A 20,783-nucleotide genomic window follows, 5' to 3' on the forward strand; every position below is an offset into this window, starting at 1 on the left:
TGACTAAACTGATGGGTTTAATGAGTAGCTGGGCTTGAGGGATTTGGCTTCTACCTTTCCCCGGATGAGCGCCAGAGAAACGAGGTAAAATAAAAGGCCCGCATCTTCCCTCACGGCAAGCCCGAGGACCTCCCCTCACCGCCGTCGGCTTCGATTCCGACAAAGCGCTACTCGAGGCCATCCCAATCCCTAACCCTCGCTGGCGCCGGCCGGTAGGCCCTCGTTCGTCCGGGACGCCATGCGCTTGGCCGCCGGCGCCGTCTCCGTCGCCTCCGCGCCTCTCGCTGCCGGTGCTGAGGCTCGGGCCCGCCGTCGAGGGTGCTCTGCTGCGAGGAGATCGATGGTCGGCGGTGGAACTACGTCGTCGATTTGGAGGGTTCCTGAAAGCTCCGGAGGGGCTCGGCGTTGTAGGCCGTCTCGTTGCAGACCCCAGAAGCTCCAGTGGACGTAGGCTTTTCAATGTCTATTTGCTTATCACTCTCTTTCTTTCTACTGGGCTTGGCTTATTGTTCCTTCGTTCCTTTTAATTCATATAGTTTCATATTTTTAAATATTTTTCATTTTATACAAATTCTTGTTATCTTCTGTTTTATCTTGGTATTATAGTCTGTTCAGGGGAAAGTGCTTACTAATTCAGTCTGTTTGTCTGCAGCATTGCTGCTTTCAGTGAGAGGGCTAAGTAATTTGTGCAATATGTGTAGAAATTCTAAGTAAATCTAACATTTAGTATCGCAAAATGTTGCTGTACTGCAGAGAATATAGATCTTTAATTTATGTGAGTCTTCTTTTTATTTTGACTTTAGGAAAAATGTTGCAAATCATTGATTCGTTATGATTGGTCTTCTTTGATAAGTAGTTGCCTGTTGCTTCATTTTCTACTTCTCATATTTGGCGAATTAAGATTTGGAATTAATTTGACTGAGGTTGTTGAACGTTTGATCGATCTGAAAACAGAATTTAAGAAATCTGTAAATAGAAGGAAAGGGACAATAAATTGGGAAAGCTGTAGCAATGGAATAGATTATTTTTATTGTAGAACAGGGGAAGAAGTTTTCAATTATCCTAAATTCTCTAAATAGGATTAAATAAATGCCATAATATTTTCCCTTTATGTGTATAATAATTATGCAGACATGTCCTTCTCGATTCAGAAAATTGATATACATGAGCATCAATTTTTCAGAGGAAATTCAGCTAGATATGAGTCTTTAGACTGGGTTTGTACAACATTCAAAAAGATTGCTATCAAAAGGATCATAAGAAACTTTGAAGAGCTTGTCAAAATCTTCTTTATGATGAAAATAGCTATATTAACACCGGTTGTAAGGTATTTTAAAGAAGAGCAGGATTTGGAACCTCATATCTCCTTCTTCATTTTTTTTGACAAGATAACCTGAAACAAGGATAGAATTCTTTGGTATATTTTAGCTCATGAAGTGTCAATAGTTTGTTCTCTTTATCACTCGGCTTATATATAGTTGAACAAGCAGTCATATATTGAGTATTCTTCCCTGTGCTGAAATGTCAGGGTATTTGAAAGTGAAAGATAAGAAAAGCTAAAGATATCATGGATAATGGTTATGAGCTTTTTGTTAAAAGAATGATTTCCCTTGAAGTGGGGCAATGGGGGTTAGAATTTGAGAATAAAATTGTTTTTGTCATATTTGGAACTCTGAGCTGGGTGATTATAAACATATGAAAAGGAAAACAACAAAGCAAGGTAGACTAAATTGTCGATGATGTTTTGGTTACCGAAGAAGATGCAAAGTTCATGCTTTCAAGTTCCAGCTGACCATATTGGCTTTCTCTCATTTGTTTTTTCAGACCTTTGTTTGCATCATTAATTCTTTCTGATCTGAAGGGTTTCCTGCTTCAGCTAAGGACCTGTTTCTGCCAGTTCAGTGTGTTTTTTTTTTGTCCCATTAGTAAGCCCTACGAACACTGTGTTTATGTCCGGAACCGTTGTGAAATGGTGGATTTTAGTAGTGGTGCGAAAGGAGTGGTGCTTGGCCTTTTGAAATGTCCACTTTTTGGCTATATGCTACTCTTAGTAGAACAGAACATAATTTGACTTGTGTTATTGTTGATCTCACTGTATTCCCTTCACCGAACATAAATGCTACTGTTATTGCTATCTATGCCACCATCAAGATTCAGCTGACTAAGCCCCTCAGCCAAAAGTTATTTGGAGCTCACATTAAACTGACATTGAGGCTTCTATGAGACATATGTTCACATAATTTTTTTTGTAAACATCCTAGAAAAGCCATTTATTAGCGTGTGATTACACTTTTTAGTGATCAACATGATCGTGGTAAATGATTTTTGTTTACTTTTTAAGTTCCTGGGTCAATGATCATGTGTTGCCAACCTTGCTTGATCGGGATTCTTAATACTGGCTGCTTTGCTTATGAACCTTTTATCCTGTAAAGTTAATGCTGACTACAAATTAAAGAATTTACAGTGAGCTGATTCTTGATTATACAATTCAAGGTTAGTGCAGATTTGCTTCTTTTATTTTAGTTGAGTGGATAATGAATGCCATAAGCTGGTGGTTATGGGCAGGTTCAAGTCAAAAAATATCATGTTCATGGCTATTCCTGCATGACATATTACTGATATCGTTCCTTTGGAAAACTATGTTTGCTAATAAAATGTGTTGAGGGAGCTTTGCTAGAGAATTGTGGTATTTAAATTGTTGAGGAGAAAAGATCTGAGAGAATGCTTGGCTTCGATTGATATATTGAGAACAATAATGCCGCATTCATGAGTTGTTGGAACCTGTGCTGAATTTAAGTGTGGAACATTGAGGAAGGAAGATTGAAAAGGTGGCCTAAGATGAAACCTTGGAGTTGTTGATAAATACTAGTTAAAATCAAAGTATAAGTTTCACGAAGTATGTCTGAATAATTGAACTTGAAATTGAGTTTAATGTTGGATGAAATTTGGAAAGCAAAGGGAGATGTTAGGTCGAGATTAATGAGGAAAAGCTAATGGAGCTGGAGGATGTTCATTAGGGGTAGTTGTTTAAGTGGTTGAATTTAGTTGTACCTTGTGCCTTTTTGTAGATGACCTATTAAAAAATGAAAACAAGGTAGAAAGTGGGTAAAATATAGAACTCACTAAGAGAAGAGAACTTGTTAAGTGGTTGGGTTAAGCTATACTTGTGCCTTGTCTTTATTAAGTATAATTCAAATATAAAAAGAGAAGGTAGGAGTGGGTAAAACAGCATGGAACCCTTCAACAGAATCCATGTTGGCTTTTACATGGCATTATTCATGAACATTGTAAGGATCCGTGCGGGTGTGTGTTTAGTCCCATATCTGTTATTCGCTGAGAAGATTTTGGGTACTTATACATGACTAAGGAGCCTAAAAAATATCTTTCGGCTAGCTTTTTTAATTGAGGTACTGGGTTGTAACAAATAGTATTAGAGCGAACTCGGCCCATAGCCTATATGAATTAGGAAACACTGCAACATGGGCTCATAGAGGCTGACCACGAGCCGATCATGGTAGTTGTGATTAGATTTGAATGGATTTGAACCCTTAGCCTAACGAGGACGTCAGGGCTTGAATAGGATGAGTATGTGAGGACCCGTGTGGGCGTCTGTTTAGTCCCACATTGGTTTTTTGCCGAAGAGATCTTGGGTACTTATATAGGACTATGAAACCCAAAAAATACCTTCTAACTAGCCTTGTTGGGAGAAGTCCTAGGTTGTGACAACAAACCCATGTTGGCTGTTCATGACATTATTCATGAACATCAAATGACATCAATTTGGTGTTACATGTTTTCACTCTTGTTATATATGATTCAAAGAATGCTCTTGCTACTAAAGCTTTGAAAACAAACAAAATTGATATACAATTCAAGTTTAGCAAGCATCTAATGCCTTCATTTAGGTGTTCCATAAATTCTTGGATTTTTGTCACTGCAGTCTGTTGGTATGTTTTATAGTTTATGTAAGAAGAAGTATTTGCAGCTAGCAATACTTCCTATAGATGGATTCTGGAAAAAAATTGTTTTCTTTTTTAAAGGGAAAAAAATGAAATCTACGGAGTCTAACCTTTGTTGCATCATTAATGTATCTTTTGGTGCAGGATTTTAAAGATCCTAGGTGGTGCCTGAAGGCTTTCCTGGTAGTGCTACCCCTTCTTATGTGCCATACATGACATGGAGAGCTTTGAAGGTATTCTTTTTGACAAAATGCATTTCTGATACTGAATTTGCACCCTTTGTTACTTGAGACTAACCAATTTTTAAATGTTATTGTGTATAAATTGGCTTTTAAGTATGTTGCTTTCCTATTGACAAAGTTGACTTTGGCAACCTTTTTTTTTTTACTGGAATAAAATAAAGTATTTTGACTTGTTTCTAGCTTAAGCATTTTGTTCTATCTACATTTTTTTCACATTGTTGTACACGGTTAATCAACTAACCTATGTGAACTTTGAGGCTCTATAGTTGTTCAATAGAGAACTTCTTTCAATTTAGTAGGTAAGTTGTTGCTTGTAATAATTTGTCAATGGTTTGACAACTGCTACCCATTCAGCTGTTTCATAAAGGAAAAAGGGGTTCCCATAAATGAACTTCCATTATCTAATAACGGGAATATGTTTAACTATTTAAAAGTTTGCTTCTGATTTCATCCTTTTTGCTGGATCTGGTTGTGAGGCAGTTGCATAATATCTCTCTAATTACCAGTTAGATGGACTTGGGTATAGCCATGAATGGGGAACGTGGATGGGAGATCAGGTCAAATGCTGATAAGTACTTGTATTGCTACTGCTGGCGGACCAATCCCAATCAACTGCAAGGCCCATTTGTGGCTCTGGATACCACAATAAAACATTTATTAATCTTTAACTTTCCTCTTATTTCTATTTCAATCACGGGGCTCAGTTGTCTGAAAACATTTCTAACCTATTTCACAATGTGGATTATATTTGTTATAGGGATGGATTATGACAGAATCATTGCGTAATCATGGGAGAGCTCGGCTATGTGGGCTAAAAGAAGAGTAATGCTTCATAAAAATCGAGCAGTTTTATTTCTTTCCCTGGGACATCTCATGGTTTAAATACTACAATTGAGAGTGGAACTGGCACTCTATGCTTGAAACTAGCTCTTTAACTGAGATGACAGCCATGGCTACTCCAGATATTATCTTCCGTCACACTGTATCTAGATACCCTAACCCCAAATTGTATTCTTAGCTGTGGATCTTTCCAATCAGCAAATGGCAAGAAATTCATCTGTGTTCAGCTTGGAAGCTAACTGCTCTTGGAATCTATTGTCATTATGAACATATAAGTTGATTCATTCGTAGCTTGGCAAACTCCCTATAGTGAACACAAATTTTCTGAGCCGTTACCTTCCAGCCTTTTTAGTTATACCTTTTTTCCTCCACAAGATTTTGTAGTAGTACTGTGTTGAATACTCAGGAACACTGAGTTTCTAATGGAAGCCTTTTTAGGTGCAAGTCATTAAGTGGAATGGTTTGTGCTATGGTAGTTGAAGAAAGGGGATAGATCTTTCCTGACTTTACCGAAGTTATCACATCAGTGTATATACCTTTGTGTAACTTGATTTGTAAGTCATCTATTTTACTATGGTGATCAGTAATCAACAACAGGTGATAACAGGTTTGATATCTTCTCTTTTTTTTTTTCTTTTTGTTTGTAGACTTTCCTATTGCTATTATGATATGAACTGTTCCTGTTTAATCTGCAAAGCACCGGGTGATTCATTTGATCTGTAGCCGTTTTATAATCTTAACTTTTTCATTTGTGCACAAATATTGGTGAGTTGATAGTCCTCTTTCAGAGGCTAGGAAGGCATGCAAATATGAAATCTCAATCTGTGCAAGGATCTTTAGTTCATTTAAGAAGTAAAGCTCCAAAAGGTGCATTTATCTATTGATTGCAGATAAAGAGTAAAGGAAATGCATAACCAGCAAATAAATTGTACTGTGATAGTAGGATGGAAAGATGGAGGGCTTTCAAAGAATTGTTGAATAATGATGATCATATGCAGGGGCTAAGGAAAATGAGGAGGTTTTCCAATCAGGTAGAAGTAGATCAACTTCAGATGGATGAAAAGAAAAGGAATCAGAGCTTTAAGACAAAACACTGAACTACTGAAGCACGGATAAAGATGGAATACAGTAAGATAACTTAGCTAATGAGACCATTTAGGTGCCCTGTTTGGATTCTGGAAAATGGGTAATGGGTTTCCAGTTTTACAGACAACATTGGAGGAGAAGCATTCTGGAAAATCACAGCTCGGGCACAACAAGTCCCTTTTTTCCCCGGGACGAATTAAATCATCTTAAGAAACGTATTAATTGTCCCAAAATAAGAGATCTGTTAAAACTACACAGTCTGAGCGCCTCCTTAACCTCCTCAACTTCCTCTTCTTCATATAGTTTTTTCTTCTGTCTGCATAAGCATATACTATTACTGCGGTAATTTGTTTTAACATCCACACGGGCCCTTGATGAGATCTTAAAGACTGAGAAGGTGGCAGAGGGAGGAGAAAGTTAAAAAAATTGTTCCAATTTTGCGAATCTAGAAAACAAAAATTGAGGACTGTCACAGGACATGGCAGGATATGATAGAAGAGACATGAATGAGGAAAAGTTGAATTTGCTTTATGTTGCAATTTAAAGAACCTTTCTATTTTAGAAAAGTAGTTTTTTTTTTTAATGTAGTGATTAAAGCAAAGTCGGAGTATATCTAGATCCTAAAATAATAAAAAGACATTGTGCTTATCCAATAGTTTAAGATATCATAACATTTTTGCTGGAAAATTTTTTGAAGTTCCTGAAGGCCAGTTTTATTCTAAGCCTAGCCTTTCACCTTTTCTCATGCGGCCCTCTTTTTAGATCCTTGTTGCAGCTTCTCATGCTTTGGGTAAATGACACTAGATTTTCCGGCTGAGAAACATAGCATTCCATAATCAATACGGACATGACACAAACCGAGGATGGATACCACATACAAGGAACAAGTCCCTCTTTGTTAGCCTTATAAAGTTTCACTGTTACTAACTATTTATTACACTAGGTGCTGTTCAAATTTCGAACTTCTGAGTTCCTTGCAGTCCTAGAGTTAGCTGCTTAAATTCCAGGAATTGGCTATTGGTGGATCTCAGTTTGAGTTTCTGCAAAAAAAATTGGCACAGGTTTATCTTATTCTTACGTGCTAGGACAATGGCTTTATCTTTTCCTCTCTAGCCAGGATTCCACCAAGTGCAGTTTTTCCTTCTTCCTTCATCAACCTGCCACTTGTTACAGTACCAGTACTGTTTATAGGTGGAGTCAGCTTTAATGCCACCTGTATCCTCTCGTGAAGAGACCCCTCACCTAAGCCCGGCAGAGGCCAACCATTACCATGAAGCATTTACTGTGGATTTTTGTGGTGTGGTGAATGCGTGCTGCCATGGCCTGGTGCTGCTGCAACGAGATGATTGAACAAGATGGCTGTCAGGATATCACACTTTATTCCCCAATCTTGTTCGAGGTCTCACTGCCTGCCTTTTTGTTTGTCCATACCCACAGCTCTTTATTTCTTACCACTTTCTGCCAGAAATGATCAAAGGTTGAAGCACCAGAATACAGTTTTTATGTTGGAAACAAACAAAGTTAACCACCAGAAAGAGGATTTGAGAACATAAAAAGTCTGTAAACCATCTTGAATGAACCCTTGTTGTATGAAGGTAATCACATAAAGTGATAATCTAGCAAAGAGGCAATAAGTGTTCTGGAAAAAATTGAGAGAATAAAAGATAGGAAAAATTGAACAAGGAGACCTTCGGTTCAATTAATCATAGATTTCGATGGATATCAGCGGTAATTAAGTTCATCTCGCAATGAAGTGCGAACAAGTAAATTGTGATAATTCACTAAAAATTGTGTGTATTTGTATGCTGAAATGCACAGTGTTGTTTCCACCTTTAGTTTTCAAACCACTTCTGAATTTCTAGCCTGGCAACTATGTTTGAATGCCATATTTGTAGTGTCGGTATGTCGGATTACGGATAACTTGGCGAGAGACCAAACTAGATTTGGATTGTGAAAAGTCTTCGACAATTCGCGGACGAATCTAAAAGAAATAGATATAATGTATAAATGGAACAAGGTGTACAATTATTGTATACATAGAGCTAGTAGCACGTGAAATGCGAGCTTGAAGGCGACAGAGACAGCAAAACACAGCAATAATTGGTTCTATTTGTAAATAATTTATATAAATTCAGGAAGCATTGATTGATTTGCAAATAAATCCATTACCCTTAGAGGATTTAAAGAGTCATTTCATATAAAAAATTTGTGATATAAAAAATAGCACATAAACATTGTTTAATACTCTGGGGCAGTAGATCAAACTATTTAGGTACGGTACATATATTTTCTTTTCCCACCTCAACTAAGAGCATCAGTTCCACCAGCCACCTAGTTACCATAAGATATTAGGGCAATCAAATGCAGCCTGGTATAAACAAGCAAAAAGATCATGGAAACATCATTAAGTGTTTATTGTTTACCTATAATCCCTAAGACTATGAATAACCCTAAGACAATAATGTTTTTTTTCGCCCTAAAACTGATGATTCAAATGGACATATACAAAAAAGTCGAAAAACAGTAAATCCTGAAGCGCTCTAGTCAGCTTTTTCTCTCCGACCTGCTCTAGAGTGATAAGCCATATATGAGGTTACCCAATTTGTGGCCTGTTAGCTTCTCTGTACACGTGCTTGGCCTGAAATAATGCATTCTTTATTGTCCGGTTTGGATCGATGATGTAACATGCCGATATATTAGAGCTGCTATTAGGTGCACTTGTGCCTAACTTAAGCTTGCCTTAATCACTAAATGAGATGATGATGCATTGGTGTCTACCACCTTGTTAGGGGTGATGCAGCGGTCTCCATCATGACATGAGATGCAGGCCCTACATCTGACGTCCGATGGGTGTCCTTTGCTGACATTGTCTGTTGCGATGGCAACTCTACAGTAACCTTTTTCTCCAGAGCTTTCAATTTGCATATGCTTGGAAACAAACACTCACACACACACACACACACACACACACACACAAAAAGGCAGGGATGTGAAGCTTTGCAAAAAGGAATACAAAAACTTTCTAATTTTTGATAGAAACATCAAACATCACATGCTGATTTAGAGGAAGCCCAGGGCCCCCAGGTAAACCAAACCATAGCTCACATAACCACTCTTTAACATGGCCTTCAGAATTCAACCCCCAACCTCTTGTCAGTGGCTTAGAGGTAGGAGGCAATGTTCAGAAGTCATGGTTATGGGTATGAATGGTTACCCTCAACCTCTAGACTCTTTAAGTTCATGCGTATGAATGATGAGTAATCAACTAGTGCAAACAGTGGCAATGCACTTCATATTATTTTTTTCCATTGGTTATGCCAATCTTTGGCATTATTAAACATATAAAAGAAGCATGTTATAGAGTTAATATAGCTATAAAACTTTAGTTTCTTCTAAGATGATATAAGACATATGTCTCATAGCCCCATAAACTATTGTTTCACATGTAGAAATCTAATGGTAAAAGATGGTAAAGAATATGATAAGGAATCAGCTTATTTAAGCTTCCTTTTAAAATATTTGGATTCTTTCCTGCAAAACTAAATTCTTTGTTCATGACATCAATTTGTATTCGACATAGGTGCATCTGCTATGAGGGGAAAAAAATTGCAACAAAGAGTAACAAATGTCTCCTCTGTAAAATGCGAATTATCCCTACCATACAACAACTTCAGAGGTGCAATCCACATAATAGTAACTCCTTATCAACCATCGGTCCTGGAAAAGATCTGAAATGATATTATTGCCACAACTTTCAATTAGCATAAAAATGCTGCCAACCTTCTAGTGAAAGAGAACGAATCATTTCTGCCCGCATCGAACATTCTCTTGACGGGGTGGGGGTCCAGTGGGGGCTGCTACGCGGGGGTGGGCTTGTCCCTTCCTCCCTCCTTTCCTTTTTTTCAAAGCAAAAAAAAAAAAAAAAAGAGAACGAACCAAGCAAACAAAAGCATATTACAAAACCCTCCCACATCTATTCATTTTTATTTTTGTTTTTTTTATTTATTTTTTATTTCTGTCATTACTCTATTTGATATAGAGACAAATGCTCAATTGCTTTCTAGACAGGAAATGACACCAAACTCTAGACAGGAAATGACACCAAACTCTAGTACGTGGGGTGCATCAACCAGTTTAAATGGTTGAGTGCTTAATTGTACATTATGAGTTCACCGAACACTCAAATTTAAGACAACATTTTATATCCTTTATCCTTAGGACTCGTTTGATTTGTGGGAGGAGGAAGGAGGAAGGAGGAAGTGTGGTCAATCGAAAAACAGAGAAATACCTTATATTTGGTTAGAGTTTTCAAAAGAGATAGATGGAAAAGTAGCTTTTCTGTAGAAATAAGATTCTCATATTTTATAAAAAAAGAAATTCATACATAGCATGGAAAAGTCACTTTTCCACAAGCCGAGAATTGGTGTATTTTTTTTTCAAAAATATCCATAACCTTTTAGATAGAATAGGTAAGATCCTTTCTTTTATTAAAAACATATTAGGTATTTTACATAACTTTTTCAAAAAAGTAGATGCTCAGCTAAATATAAGCCATTCTGAAATATGCCACTTTTTTATGATCAACCAAACATGAAAAAATAATTTTTCAAGCATTATATACTCAGGCATCAATTTCTCAGAAAAAAACAATCCAATAAGAAAAAAAAAACTTTCCTTGCCAACCAAATGATGCAAGTGCGAGATTCAAGCCCTAGTCACACCTAAGCTATACATAGATTTCAAATTAGAGCGCAGTTGTGGAAAGCATTCTGGTTTCGAATTGGGCACTGTGGCATCTATTAATGTCTCCAACCTTTGTTATAAATGACATTAAATGGATGGCCAGGGTTTCTCATACACCTCACCAAGGCCATGGGCCCCTGTACTTGCTGGCGAGCCAGTCCAAACTGCGACTGTCCATTCCGAGATCAAGGGAGGAGAACACTAGCTAAGGGAACGAATTGGTCTGCATATAATTAAGTGATTACTTGCAATCTGAGAGAGTTGCATGAGCTGAGGGAGGGCTTGATTGACAACAAAAACTGCCATCTGATGTTAGTGAACTGCGCCATTAGTTCCATGGCCAGAAATTCTCTTAATTTGTTAATGTTAAGAACTAACTTAGGAGTATCAGATGATCTGCCAAAACTATTAGCCTGCCAAGGTGGTTGGATGACCTTATCGACCTTAGTTACCGACAAAAAGAATGTCATCAAGTCTTAGTCGCATCCATTAGAACTACAAAGAAAGCATTAAAGCTTTCTCATTAAAGCTTTCTGCTAATTTGTTAATGTTAGGAACTAGCTTAGAAGGAGTATACTAGATGATCTGCGAAAACTATTGGCCTGCTAAGGTGATTGGATGACCTTATTGATCGTAGTTACCGACAAATGCATCCGTTAGAATTACAAAGAAAGCATTAAAGCTTGCTTATTAGAACTTAGTGTTTGATATTTCTGCTTTGTAGTCTCAATAAGCAAGTATTGCTTGGTGGTTGGCCTCTTGGTTGCTTACTTTCCCTAGCCAACAGCTACAGGCCTCATATGGCAGAACATGCAGGACTGCAGGCTTGCCTTCACAGCAATCACATCTCACATGCTTTTACTAAAATTCAGTCATGAGTCTCTTCCCACCTTGATAGGAATTGAAGGCACTTTGAGGAACAAACATGGCTACCTTAGTTGCTCGGAAAGACATGGCCGGTAGGTAGAATTATTGCTCGTAACCATCGATCATTTATATCCTTTTGTAGAGCCTGCTCTTCACCTACATCTCCTTCTCATTTTTCCTTCATCTGCATGCATACCAAATCTTCTTGATAAATAAATCCCAACCTTTCTGAGGGAGGACAAGGCAGGGAAATTTAATGGGGACATCAGGCTTGCAGTTAACTATAGCTTTCTGATCTTAATTTTGTATCATTGTCTCCTAATCACCTCGATAAGGATGCCATATTAACCAGTTTTGTTGCTTCCTTGCCGAGAGAGAGAGAGAGAGAGAGAGAGGGAGGGAGAGTATATTATATATATATATATAATACTAGCTTTCTTGCTTCCTTGTCATGAAACTTGAAACCTGTTTTAAGTTTCTCCATCTTTTTGAGATGAGAGGAGTTTCAGTAGGTCTTCCATATCTATACTGCTGTAACATTCCCGAGATTTTGTTATGTCTTGCCAATGACTACTTCCATTTCCCTACTCTTTTTTCAAAGTAGTCCCTAAGAAGTTGGGTCCTTTACATTCCTCCATGTGTATAGGATTTGAAAGTGCTCATATATCATTTAAACATTGGAAGAAACAAGGAGACCGAGGCCTTGTGTTGTGTATAAAATTATATAGCCAAGTTCAATGTAATTGACCGCTGAATCTTCTTCTCTCGAGCATTAAGCTATATCTTTTTTTTTTTTCCTTCCTATTTTTGTTTTGGGGGGTGGTTTGGGGTGCATTTGCTGTTCAATGTCTTGATGATCTTTTGCTTGTTCTCTATAAAATGTAGAAAACTGCCTGCATTTGGCCGTTCATTTATGTAGCATTTAAAAGGAGAAATTATTGGAATGATCCCAACAATACTTGTCATAAACATAATAGAAAGATATGCAGAAGGAATTGATGCTAATAATATAAGACAGCACAAAAATCAACACTTCACAAAAATTTCTTGCTGGCACAAAGAGAGGCACAGCCATCCAAATTCCAGTTATGAGAAGAAAGAAGCTAAGAGACACCCATGCTCGTCATGAAATTGCAGTTTATCTTTTAATGGATTAAGAGGAACGTTACTTAAAAAGAAAATAATATGACTAAAACAAGAAGCAGTTCATCAAGGGGTTTCTTCCTCATCTGCTGTGGAAAATCCATGAAAGCATTATGCGCAGTTCACATCCAAATGATCAAAGTCTTAAGGTTTTTAGCCATTAGAAGAAGAAAAGAGAGAGAGAGAGAGCATGGTTGATGTCTACCAAACTGCCTAAGCTACATCACCTTAACAATCGAGAACTAACAAGAGAGATGAAATTCCAAAGAGTAAGAAAGAAACGACAGTCAAAACATGCTACTATCTAAATCCACCTCTAGAATCAGCATTGGCCATAGAAAACCATCAGATTAAGACCGAGAGGAACTAAGAGAGGGAGTGGAACCAGCAGTCATTCAAGCTGGAGAGGGGGGCTCTTCTTAGCCAAGTTATGCTTGTTGTTGTGCATCCACACCTTGAGGACCCTCCTCTTCACCCCAATCTCTTGGCAGAACTGCTGCACCACACTCTCCTCCTGCTTCTGGAGCCTCCACCCGACCTTCTCAGCAAAGCTCAGCATCTTCTCCTTCTGCTCTGGTGTGAACTTGGTCCTGAACCTCTTCTTCACCATGGGAGGCCTCACCATGGCCCCACCACCGAACCCTTCCATATCATCAGATTCAGAGGTCTGCAGGGCTCCCAGGGGCATGATCATATGGTGTGGTGATGCCCTTGGAATGAGACTGTTGCCGGCAGGAGCATAGCCAAATGCCTCTGGTCCTGAGATCAAGAGCCCCTTCTGGCCAAGCACCTTTCTTCCCTTAAGGTGGTGGAAGCAGTCGCAGGAGGAGGACTCCCCTTCTACCTCTTTCCTGTGGAAGTTCCTGTGGCAGTTGCAGGCAGAACACTTCAAGGCCTCCAGGGTGCCCTCCTCACCGCTTGGCATGAACTCACCACAGCCATCAGTGGCATTACCACCAATGGAGGCTGCATGGTTCTTGAGGCACTCCCTGTACTTCAGCACCACTCCTTTCTTAGAGCTGTAGGGGTTGGTAGGGTGGTGCTGGTGGTCCTCTGATGTAGCTGTGGGCAGGGGAGGGGGAGGGGGAGGTCCATTGGAAGGGTGGTGGTGGAGGGGAGGGGTGTCATGGATGATGGTGTGCCCATGGCCACCAACATATGCGCTGGTTATTGGGATTGGGATTTCTCCTTCATGGCCAGAAAGATCCATTCTTTCTCTCTATCTGTGTGCTAATTCTTATCTTTTGCTACTCTCTTTTTTTTTTTTTTTGTCCTGGACACCAAAAGGAAAAGGTTAAGGACAGGAAAGAATTAGACCACTCAAATAACAAAGATAATAATAATAATAATAATAATAATCAGCTGTGGCTTGGGTCTGAGATTCTTGGGACTCTAAGTGAACTAATAATGAACCCACTTGCCCATTTTCTTTTGTTTTGGCAGAAAAACACTGAAAAATTGGAAGCTCTGAGACTCCAGAGAACCTTATCTAGGTACCCCGCTTCTTCTCCAAACTCTTTCCCAACCTTAGAGACCCAGCAGTGGAGGAAGATGGATAAGAAAATTAGCTACTGAATAAAAAGAGCACTGGCCTTTGCTTGCAAGAACTCTATTAAGTGAAAGAATAAGAAAGACACTCTGGAATTGGAATGAGAAGAAATCTTTGTTAATTGTGGACCAGTTCCTGACCTTTTCTTTTGAGGGAGCAGCAAGATCCTGAGCCTAAGAACCAAAGCCACCTAACTTAAGTAGTCTCTTGTGTGGGTGTGGGGGGCTTAGCATTTTCACCCATGTAGAAAACAACAATAACTCGAACAGTGCCTAAGCTCCTCAAATGCTCATTTCATTTTCTCAAAGTACACCATGATAACAGAAGCAGGGGAATTCCAGGTGATGGCTGGGGTTATGCAACAATGCAGAATGTTGGAGAAACTAAGACAAAACAAACCCACCTTGCCCCCTTCCTCTCTCTCTCTATTAAACTCTGGAGATAGAAACAAGCTATGGTAACTGGTTGCAAAGGTAAACCAGAGGTAAACTCTTTAGGCGCAGAGCATATGAAGAGATTGCTTTGGAGATTACCAGAAGGAAACCATTGTATTCCATCAATGACTTACAGGTGATGCGTAATGAATTCTCCAACACTGAATTCCAAGGCAAGATGAAGCCAATAAGAAGAACTTAGAGGCTGAGGTGAGGCAATAAACAAAGAAGGTCACCAAGGGCCGCAGGAAATGTGTGTGTGTGTGGGTGAGAGAGAGAGAGAGAGAGAGAGGAAATGAAGGTATTTTGGTGGAAGGGTTGTGGTTCGGGAACACTAAACAAGAGGCTTATAGTAGTAGTGAGGGAGCACAAAGGTTGGAACGAAATAGAGAGAGAAAAGGAGAATTCTCAAAGGACAAAAGAGAGAGAGTTTTAGGGGATTGTGATTTAAAAAAAAAAAAAAAATGAAGTGTGGGGTGTTTGCTTTGCTTGCACTATCAGGAATCAAGCTTACGCCATGGATGGGGAGAGAGAGAGAGAGAGAGGGGACTGTAGTGTCAGAGGGAGAGGCACAGAGAGAGGGAGAAACAGAGCTATTGTCCCCACACATGAATTTGAAAAGGGAAAAATTAAACTCAACTACCAAAATACCCTCTCAGGACAATAAAAGGGCAGAGCTTTGTGTTATTGTCGAGCGGACCAACTGCTCACAGTCAAAACTACGTAAAAAAACCTCATAAGCTGCAAGGTTTCCTTCCATTTCTCTAGAGCTCTAAGCTTTTAAACAGTTTGGCCAGGACAGTGGGACAGGGATGGTGAAGATGCTCTGGTGTTGGATCATAATCCACTCATGAAGAAACTAAATACAAGCTTTTTGATTTTTTTTTCTTTACTTATGATGAGATTAAATACAACTTTTTTTTATTTTTATTTAAACTGATCTTAATATACTATAATGTCCTACAAATTGACTTCTTTGCCCTTATTTTATGTTTAGATTAATTTCAGTGCATCATTTTATAGTGAATCCTTAGGAGATGAAGATTATTGCACCTCACAAGTTAATTACTAGTGGATGACTGAGGTTTCAAATACTTCATGAGTTGAGGGAAGATAGAAGAAAGTCTTCCAAGGGGCTTCACAAGTGCTTCCCATTTCAGACATTAGTTTAGGTTCGAGATTTTCCTGCCTTCATTTAGCACAACCCAAAGTCTAACCATTCGTTGTTGCGTGATTCGAGCCATTTAAATCTTATTTCATACATCTTATGATTGGTCGCATGATTTTGGTGGCTTATTACCAACCATGCATGAGATTAAAATAGATGTTAATTGGCTTCCATGTCCTACTTTTAATTTCTTGGAACCCTACCAAATTAGCATGAAGGATTGAACAAAAAAAAAAAAAAAAGAGCATGTAATCATGTCAAACTCTTCATTGTTGAAAGATAAGATAGGGATAGCCGAGACCCGCACCAGTTTGCTAATGGATAAAGGGCACAACATGCTAGATGGGCATAAAATGTTCTCAAGATGCATTGTTCCTTGGCTTTATATCATCTAGATGTCTCCTAGTTCTGAAGGAATGTTCTTTACCATGACATCTTTTGTTCTTTAGAACAAGATACGTGGAGATCCTGGAATATGTTTTGAGAAAGAAGAGGACATGAACACTTTTATATGGAATTTTGTCATAGAACAACCTTGCTTCATCAATCCCTATTTATACATCTACTTTTTTAAAAATTAGTCTCTTTTCCTTTTTTGCTTCATATCTTTTACACCGATGTCACTTTATTCTTCACTATCTACTTCTTTATTCTACTTAGCCTTATTCGAAGACCCTTTTCCTTGGTTTTTCTGCCCCCTTGTTTCTTTTAACTATAACAAGCTTAATTAATTTTAGAACCTCTGCTCAAAAAACTAATTTCAGAAAATATTTGCATGGATTTTTCGTTCTTTGTTTTTCTTTTTTTTGTTCGACCGAACTAATGTTATAAACAATACGAGCAATTATCATCATTATTGAAGTGGCCAGACCATCTTTTTATTTTTTCATCTTTAAAAAATTTCTTTGGAAAGAGAACTGTTATTGTTTTTCTTCAACTTAAAAAACATCCTAAGTACCAGACACTAACAAATGCTTAACTTTGGTTGGTTGGGTTTTCTTAGAGGAATGCCAATTATGAGGCTGATTTAACCATAGAGTTGTATATAAAAAACTTAATTATCTTGTTTCTAACTGTCTAATCAATTGTTTAACAAAGGGAGAAGGGGAATAAAATTGGATCAGATTTTTAAAAAAAATGGTGACATGCCAATGCATGAGACAAGTACTTATGGGCCACATCTCCTAAAGGGTCAAACTTTCTATTCTCCTGTGGATCTTTTAACAGCAACTGAACTCATTGATCTGAGCTATTCTATCAATTAGCAGCCCCTAGGATCAAGGCAAAGTTTTCCTGACCATTTAATAAATCACAAGCTTTTGTGGCTTTACAAATTAAATGCCATTTAAGAAGATGTGCCTCTGTGTGTGTGTGTCTGTGTGGGTGAGTGAGTGAGAGAGAGAGGTAGAGATTAGGGTAGGAAAGCATGCGGTGGGGAATTCATTTGAGGGACTGACTGCGAGAGAGAAGTGGGGCAGTTGGACCAGCAAATTAAATGGGATTGTGATGGCATAGCACGCATGTCAAAGACTTCTTTCTTAGCCAAATACATCCCCATCCCAACCAGTGACAAGGCTGAGAGCCCAACCCAGCCGAGTTCCACTCTTATCTCTTCTCGTTGCATGGGGTGGGATATCTTATCCCCTCTCTTCTCCCTATCCATCCACACATCCCAATAAAAGCATCAACCTCTCTTAACTCCTAATTTCTTTCCCTTTCCATTCACTTCTCTTGCATTAGCTTCTTGTTAATTTTCCACCTCTCCCTCTCTCTCTCTTTCACTCACTTACTCTCCCACACGCATACAAATATACACACATACAAAAAAAAAAGGATTCAGTAACTAGTGGAACCCAATGCAACTCTGTTTTCTTAATTTATTTTCAAACGCATGCCAAATTTCTTCTAAGGCTGTTAAACATGATACTATATGTATATGAGCAAAAAAAAGAAGAAGGAGGAATCATTGTTGTATCTTGCATATCTAGCTGATTCACACCAATTAAGTGGCAAACATTCTATAAGTTTTAAAAGAAAATTTGTGTAGCATTAGTTTTTATAATCAATAAATATAAGTTTTTCGCTTCATGAGAAAAGAATGAATCATAATTTACAGACTAAGGACTAATGGACCAGTTTAGTTTTACCAAGTTAGGCATTCTCTCATTTCGAGTACGGTTTATTCACCAAAATCTACAAATGTATATTTCATATGACGCATCACTCTCGTGAATCATAAGTTCTTGAGTTGCATGCAGACCAAGGACATTACATTTCAATGCCCCGACAAAGTCGAGAATTAGGGCTCGGTCTCGAATCCGGACTCATGCTTCTATGATCAAGCTTTAAACTGTTGCTTGAGCATGGCTTGTTTTCTAATTAAAATGAGCTCTTGGAGCCACTTAACAAATCAAGCCCTAGATGTATATGAAAAGATGAGAAGCTTGGCTCGTTTGTAGACAGACATCCAGGGCTGTTCAGGTGTACAATCCCATGGTATTGATGGACCACAATCAGATGGTCCTGCCAATGTTGCTAACCCTTTAATGGACATGAAGGGTGGAAGCCAATCCAAGGCTGCACCTGGGACCGCTACATAGCAATATGACCTTGGACAGGGGTCTTATATACTTGTCGGAGATATCGAACCGTCCATTTGACTGAACATGTCTAGCTCTTTCTCCCGCCGCTCGTCTCAATTGGAGGGCATTTTTTTCGCCTCGGAGGCCAAAATCATCCCGTGCAATTACAAACTATCAGATGGAAATGTAATTCCACTTATGTGACAATACCTCCAAACAAATACAATTATGTTTTCAAACTAGGTTAATGACCTTCCAATTTGACCAATAATCAGATATCTGATCAACTTAGTGGAGACATGAGGAAACATTATTATTCCATATTCTTTAATCGTGCAATTGGCGGTCCAAATAATTCTAAAGCAATTGAATCGGTCAAGAATTTTCGTCTGATCGTAAATTTATTATTCTAGAGCATTCCTTCATGACATATGCATAGAAACTTATGAATTACAATGAAATGATGCTATATGTTGCTACTGATGGTGGTTGCTTTGCTATTGTTTGTTGTTCTACTCCTCTCATGATTGGTTCACATGAACTTATATATAATTATACCAATTTCTTGCATGGTCCATCTTATTAATGTTTTTATCTGTTAGGTATTTGAATTTGAATGTTTGGTGGACTCTCCCCACTTCCTTACCAAACTTGTGACTACATTTAAGGCACATAGGCTTTGAAGGTTATTGCCACTTTGTCTTGAATGGATTTGTTCCTTAACTAGAAGATCTAAAATTCTAGTATAAGATAGGAATTGGCCAAGTCCAATAAGTCTCTAGGCTTGTGTACATAAACAATATAGAATGTTCTCTTATCCCATGTTGAAGGCCGCCATGCTGAAAGTCTAATTTGCAAATCTTTCATAAAGTTGTCTGTGTATTTGAAGATTACAGAAGATGTGAAAATAGGTTAAAAGGGATTGCAATGTGGACAGCAAATTAAGAGTTTGCACAGAAATTTCCGAGCATCCTTGTATGTAGCATGTATAAAACAAGGTAAATATGTATAAAATGGGCATAGATCATCGGTGTAAACGATTAAGTATGACAACTAATTGTTAGTAGAAAAAGCAAGAATGGCAACCAAAAAGAAGAAACAAGAGCTAATTATAAAATCGTAGTCAAACCAAAGGGCAAGAATCATTTTGCCCTAGCTTTTGGCTCAAGCACATCAATTAAGGAACAGTACAAATGACCTTGGTCTCGTAGTGTCATAATGATGCATGCACTGTTTGAGTGTCTCTTGGGACAATTGGCCTAAGGACATTGTCCTTACTAGGAAGGAGTGACTTGAGCACACCAACTAATATAAGCTAAAGTATCTTTCTCAAACACTGGAATTTATATTTATTGAAGTATGTGCACAAGGCAAGGAGTGAGGTTGCTTGGAAGGGTGGAAATGGAAAACAGCAAGCTTTGAGAAGCCTTTTCCTTCTCTTTAGGACTCACTGAGCAATTTAGTAATGTGATTTGGAGTTGTTTTGAGGCTAAAGGGATGTGCATATGGAGTTAAACTAAGATTAATCCTTAATTCCTATGGGATTTCTTTTGGATGCCGTACGATGATGATGTTGTAGCCCCATTTATATATATATATATATATATATATATATATATATATATATATATATATATAAATGGGTTGTAATATATATATATATATATATATATATATATATATATATATATATATATATATATATATATATATATATATATATATATGTTGTGGTTCATATTTGGCCCGAGAGTGACCATGTCGGAGGAGCTGTCGGTCGAGACAGAGAAAGGACGCCACCTCCCGTGCGCCGGCGTACCTGAACAAAGCCTCACCGGTGTTTCCAGTGAGGATTCTCTGATGTTTAAGTTAGCGTGAAGTTTATATTGGCCAAAAAAAAATTTTAGGCGTCCCACGGAGGTGCCCAGGTGGTGGAGGTGTGGTCTGTCCTCATCATGAGAGGAGATGGTGCTGGCCAGGTGGCGCGCGGCCACGGTTTGCTTGAGGCACATGGTTTGAGTTATCTCTGCGCGCGGTATGGTGCTGGTATGTGCCGCAGGTATGGCTCTTGTTAGCAGGCATGGTTGGAGTAGCAAGGTGTAGTCCTTTGTCAACGTATCTCGGCGTGGCCATCAAGCGAAGCATGGCGCGGTGAGGTTGCCGCAGTGCA

At 38.5% G+C, this 20,783-nt stretch overlaps 1 protein-coding gene and 1 long non-coding RNA gene across 2 annotated transcripts; one reads left to right on the forward strand and one right to left on the reverse strand.

The window, feature by feature from the left end:
* Positions 1-25: 25 nt before the first annotated feature.
* On the forward strand, positions 26-5,759 carry LOC120106683. The gene is made up of 3 exons (XR_005508762.1): positions 26-447; positions 4,104-4,192; positions 4,959-5,759. It is a non-coding gene; the product is annotated as an uncharacterized LOC120106683 (long non-coding RNA).
* A 7,098-nt stretch (positions 5,760-12,857) lies between these two features.
* LOC103701711 (zinc-finger homeodomain protein 4-like) lies at positions 12,858-14,749 on the reverse strand. Its single transcript, XM_039119718.1, has one exon. It carries the CDS (start codon positions 14,088-14,090, stop codon positions 13,272-13,274), a length of 819 nt encoding a protein of 272 aa, XP_038975646.1. The 5' UTR covers positions 14,091-14,749; the 3' UTR covers positions 12,858-13,271.
* Between the last annotated feature and the right edge of the window lie 6,034 nt (positions 14,750-20,783).

Source organism: Phoenix dactylifera, unplaced genomic scaffold, assembly GCF_009389715.1.
Source record: "Phoenix dactylifera cultivar Barhee BC4 unplaced genomic scaffold, palm_55x_up_171113_PBpolish2nd_filt_p 000605F, whole genome shotgun sequence".
Taxonomy (NCBI): Eukaryota; Viridiplantae; Streptophyta; class Magnoliopsida; order Arecales; family Arecaceae; genus Phoenix; species Phoenix dactylifera.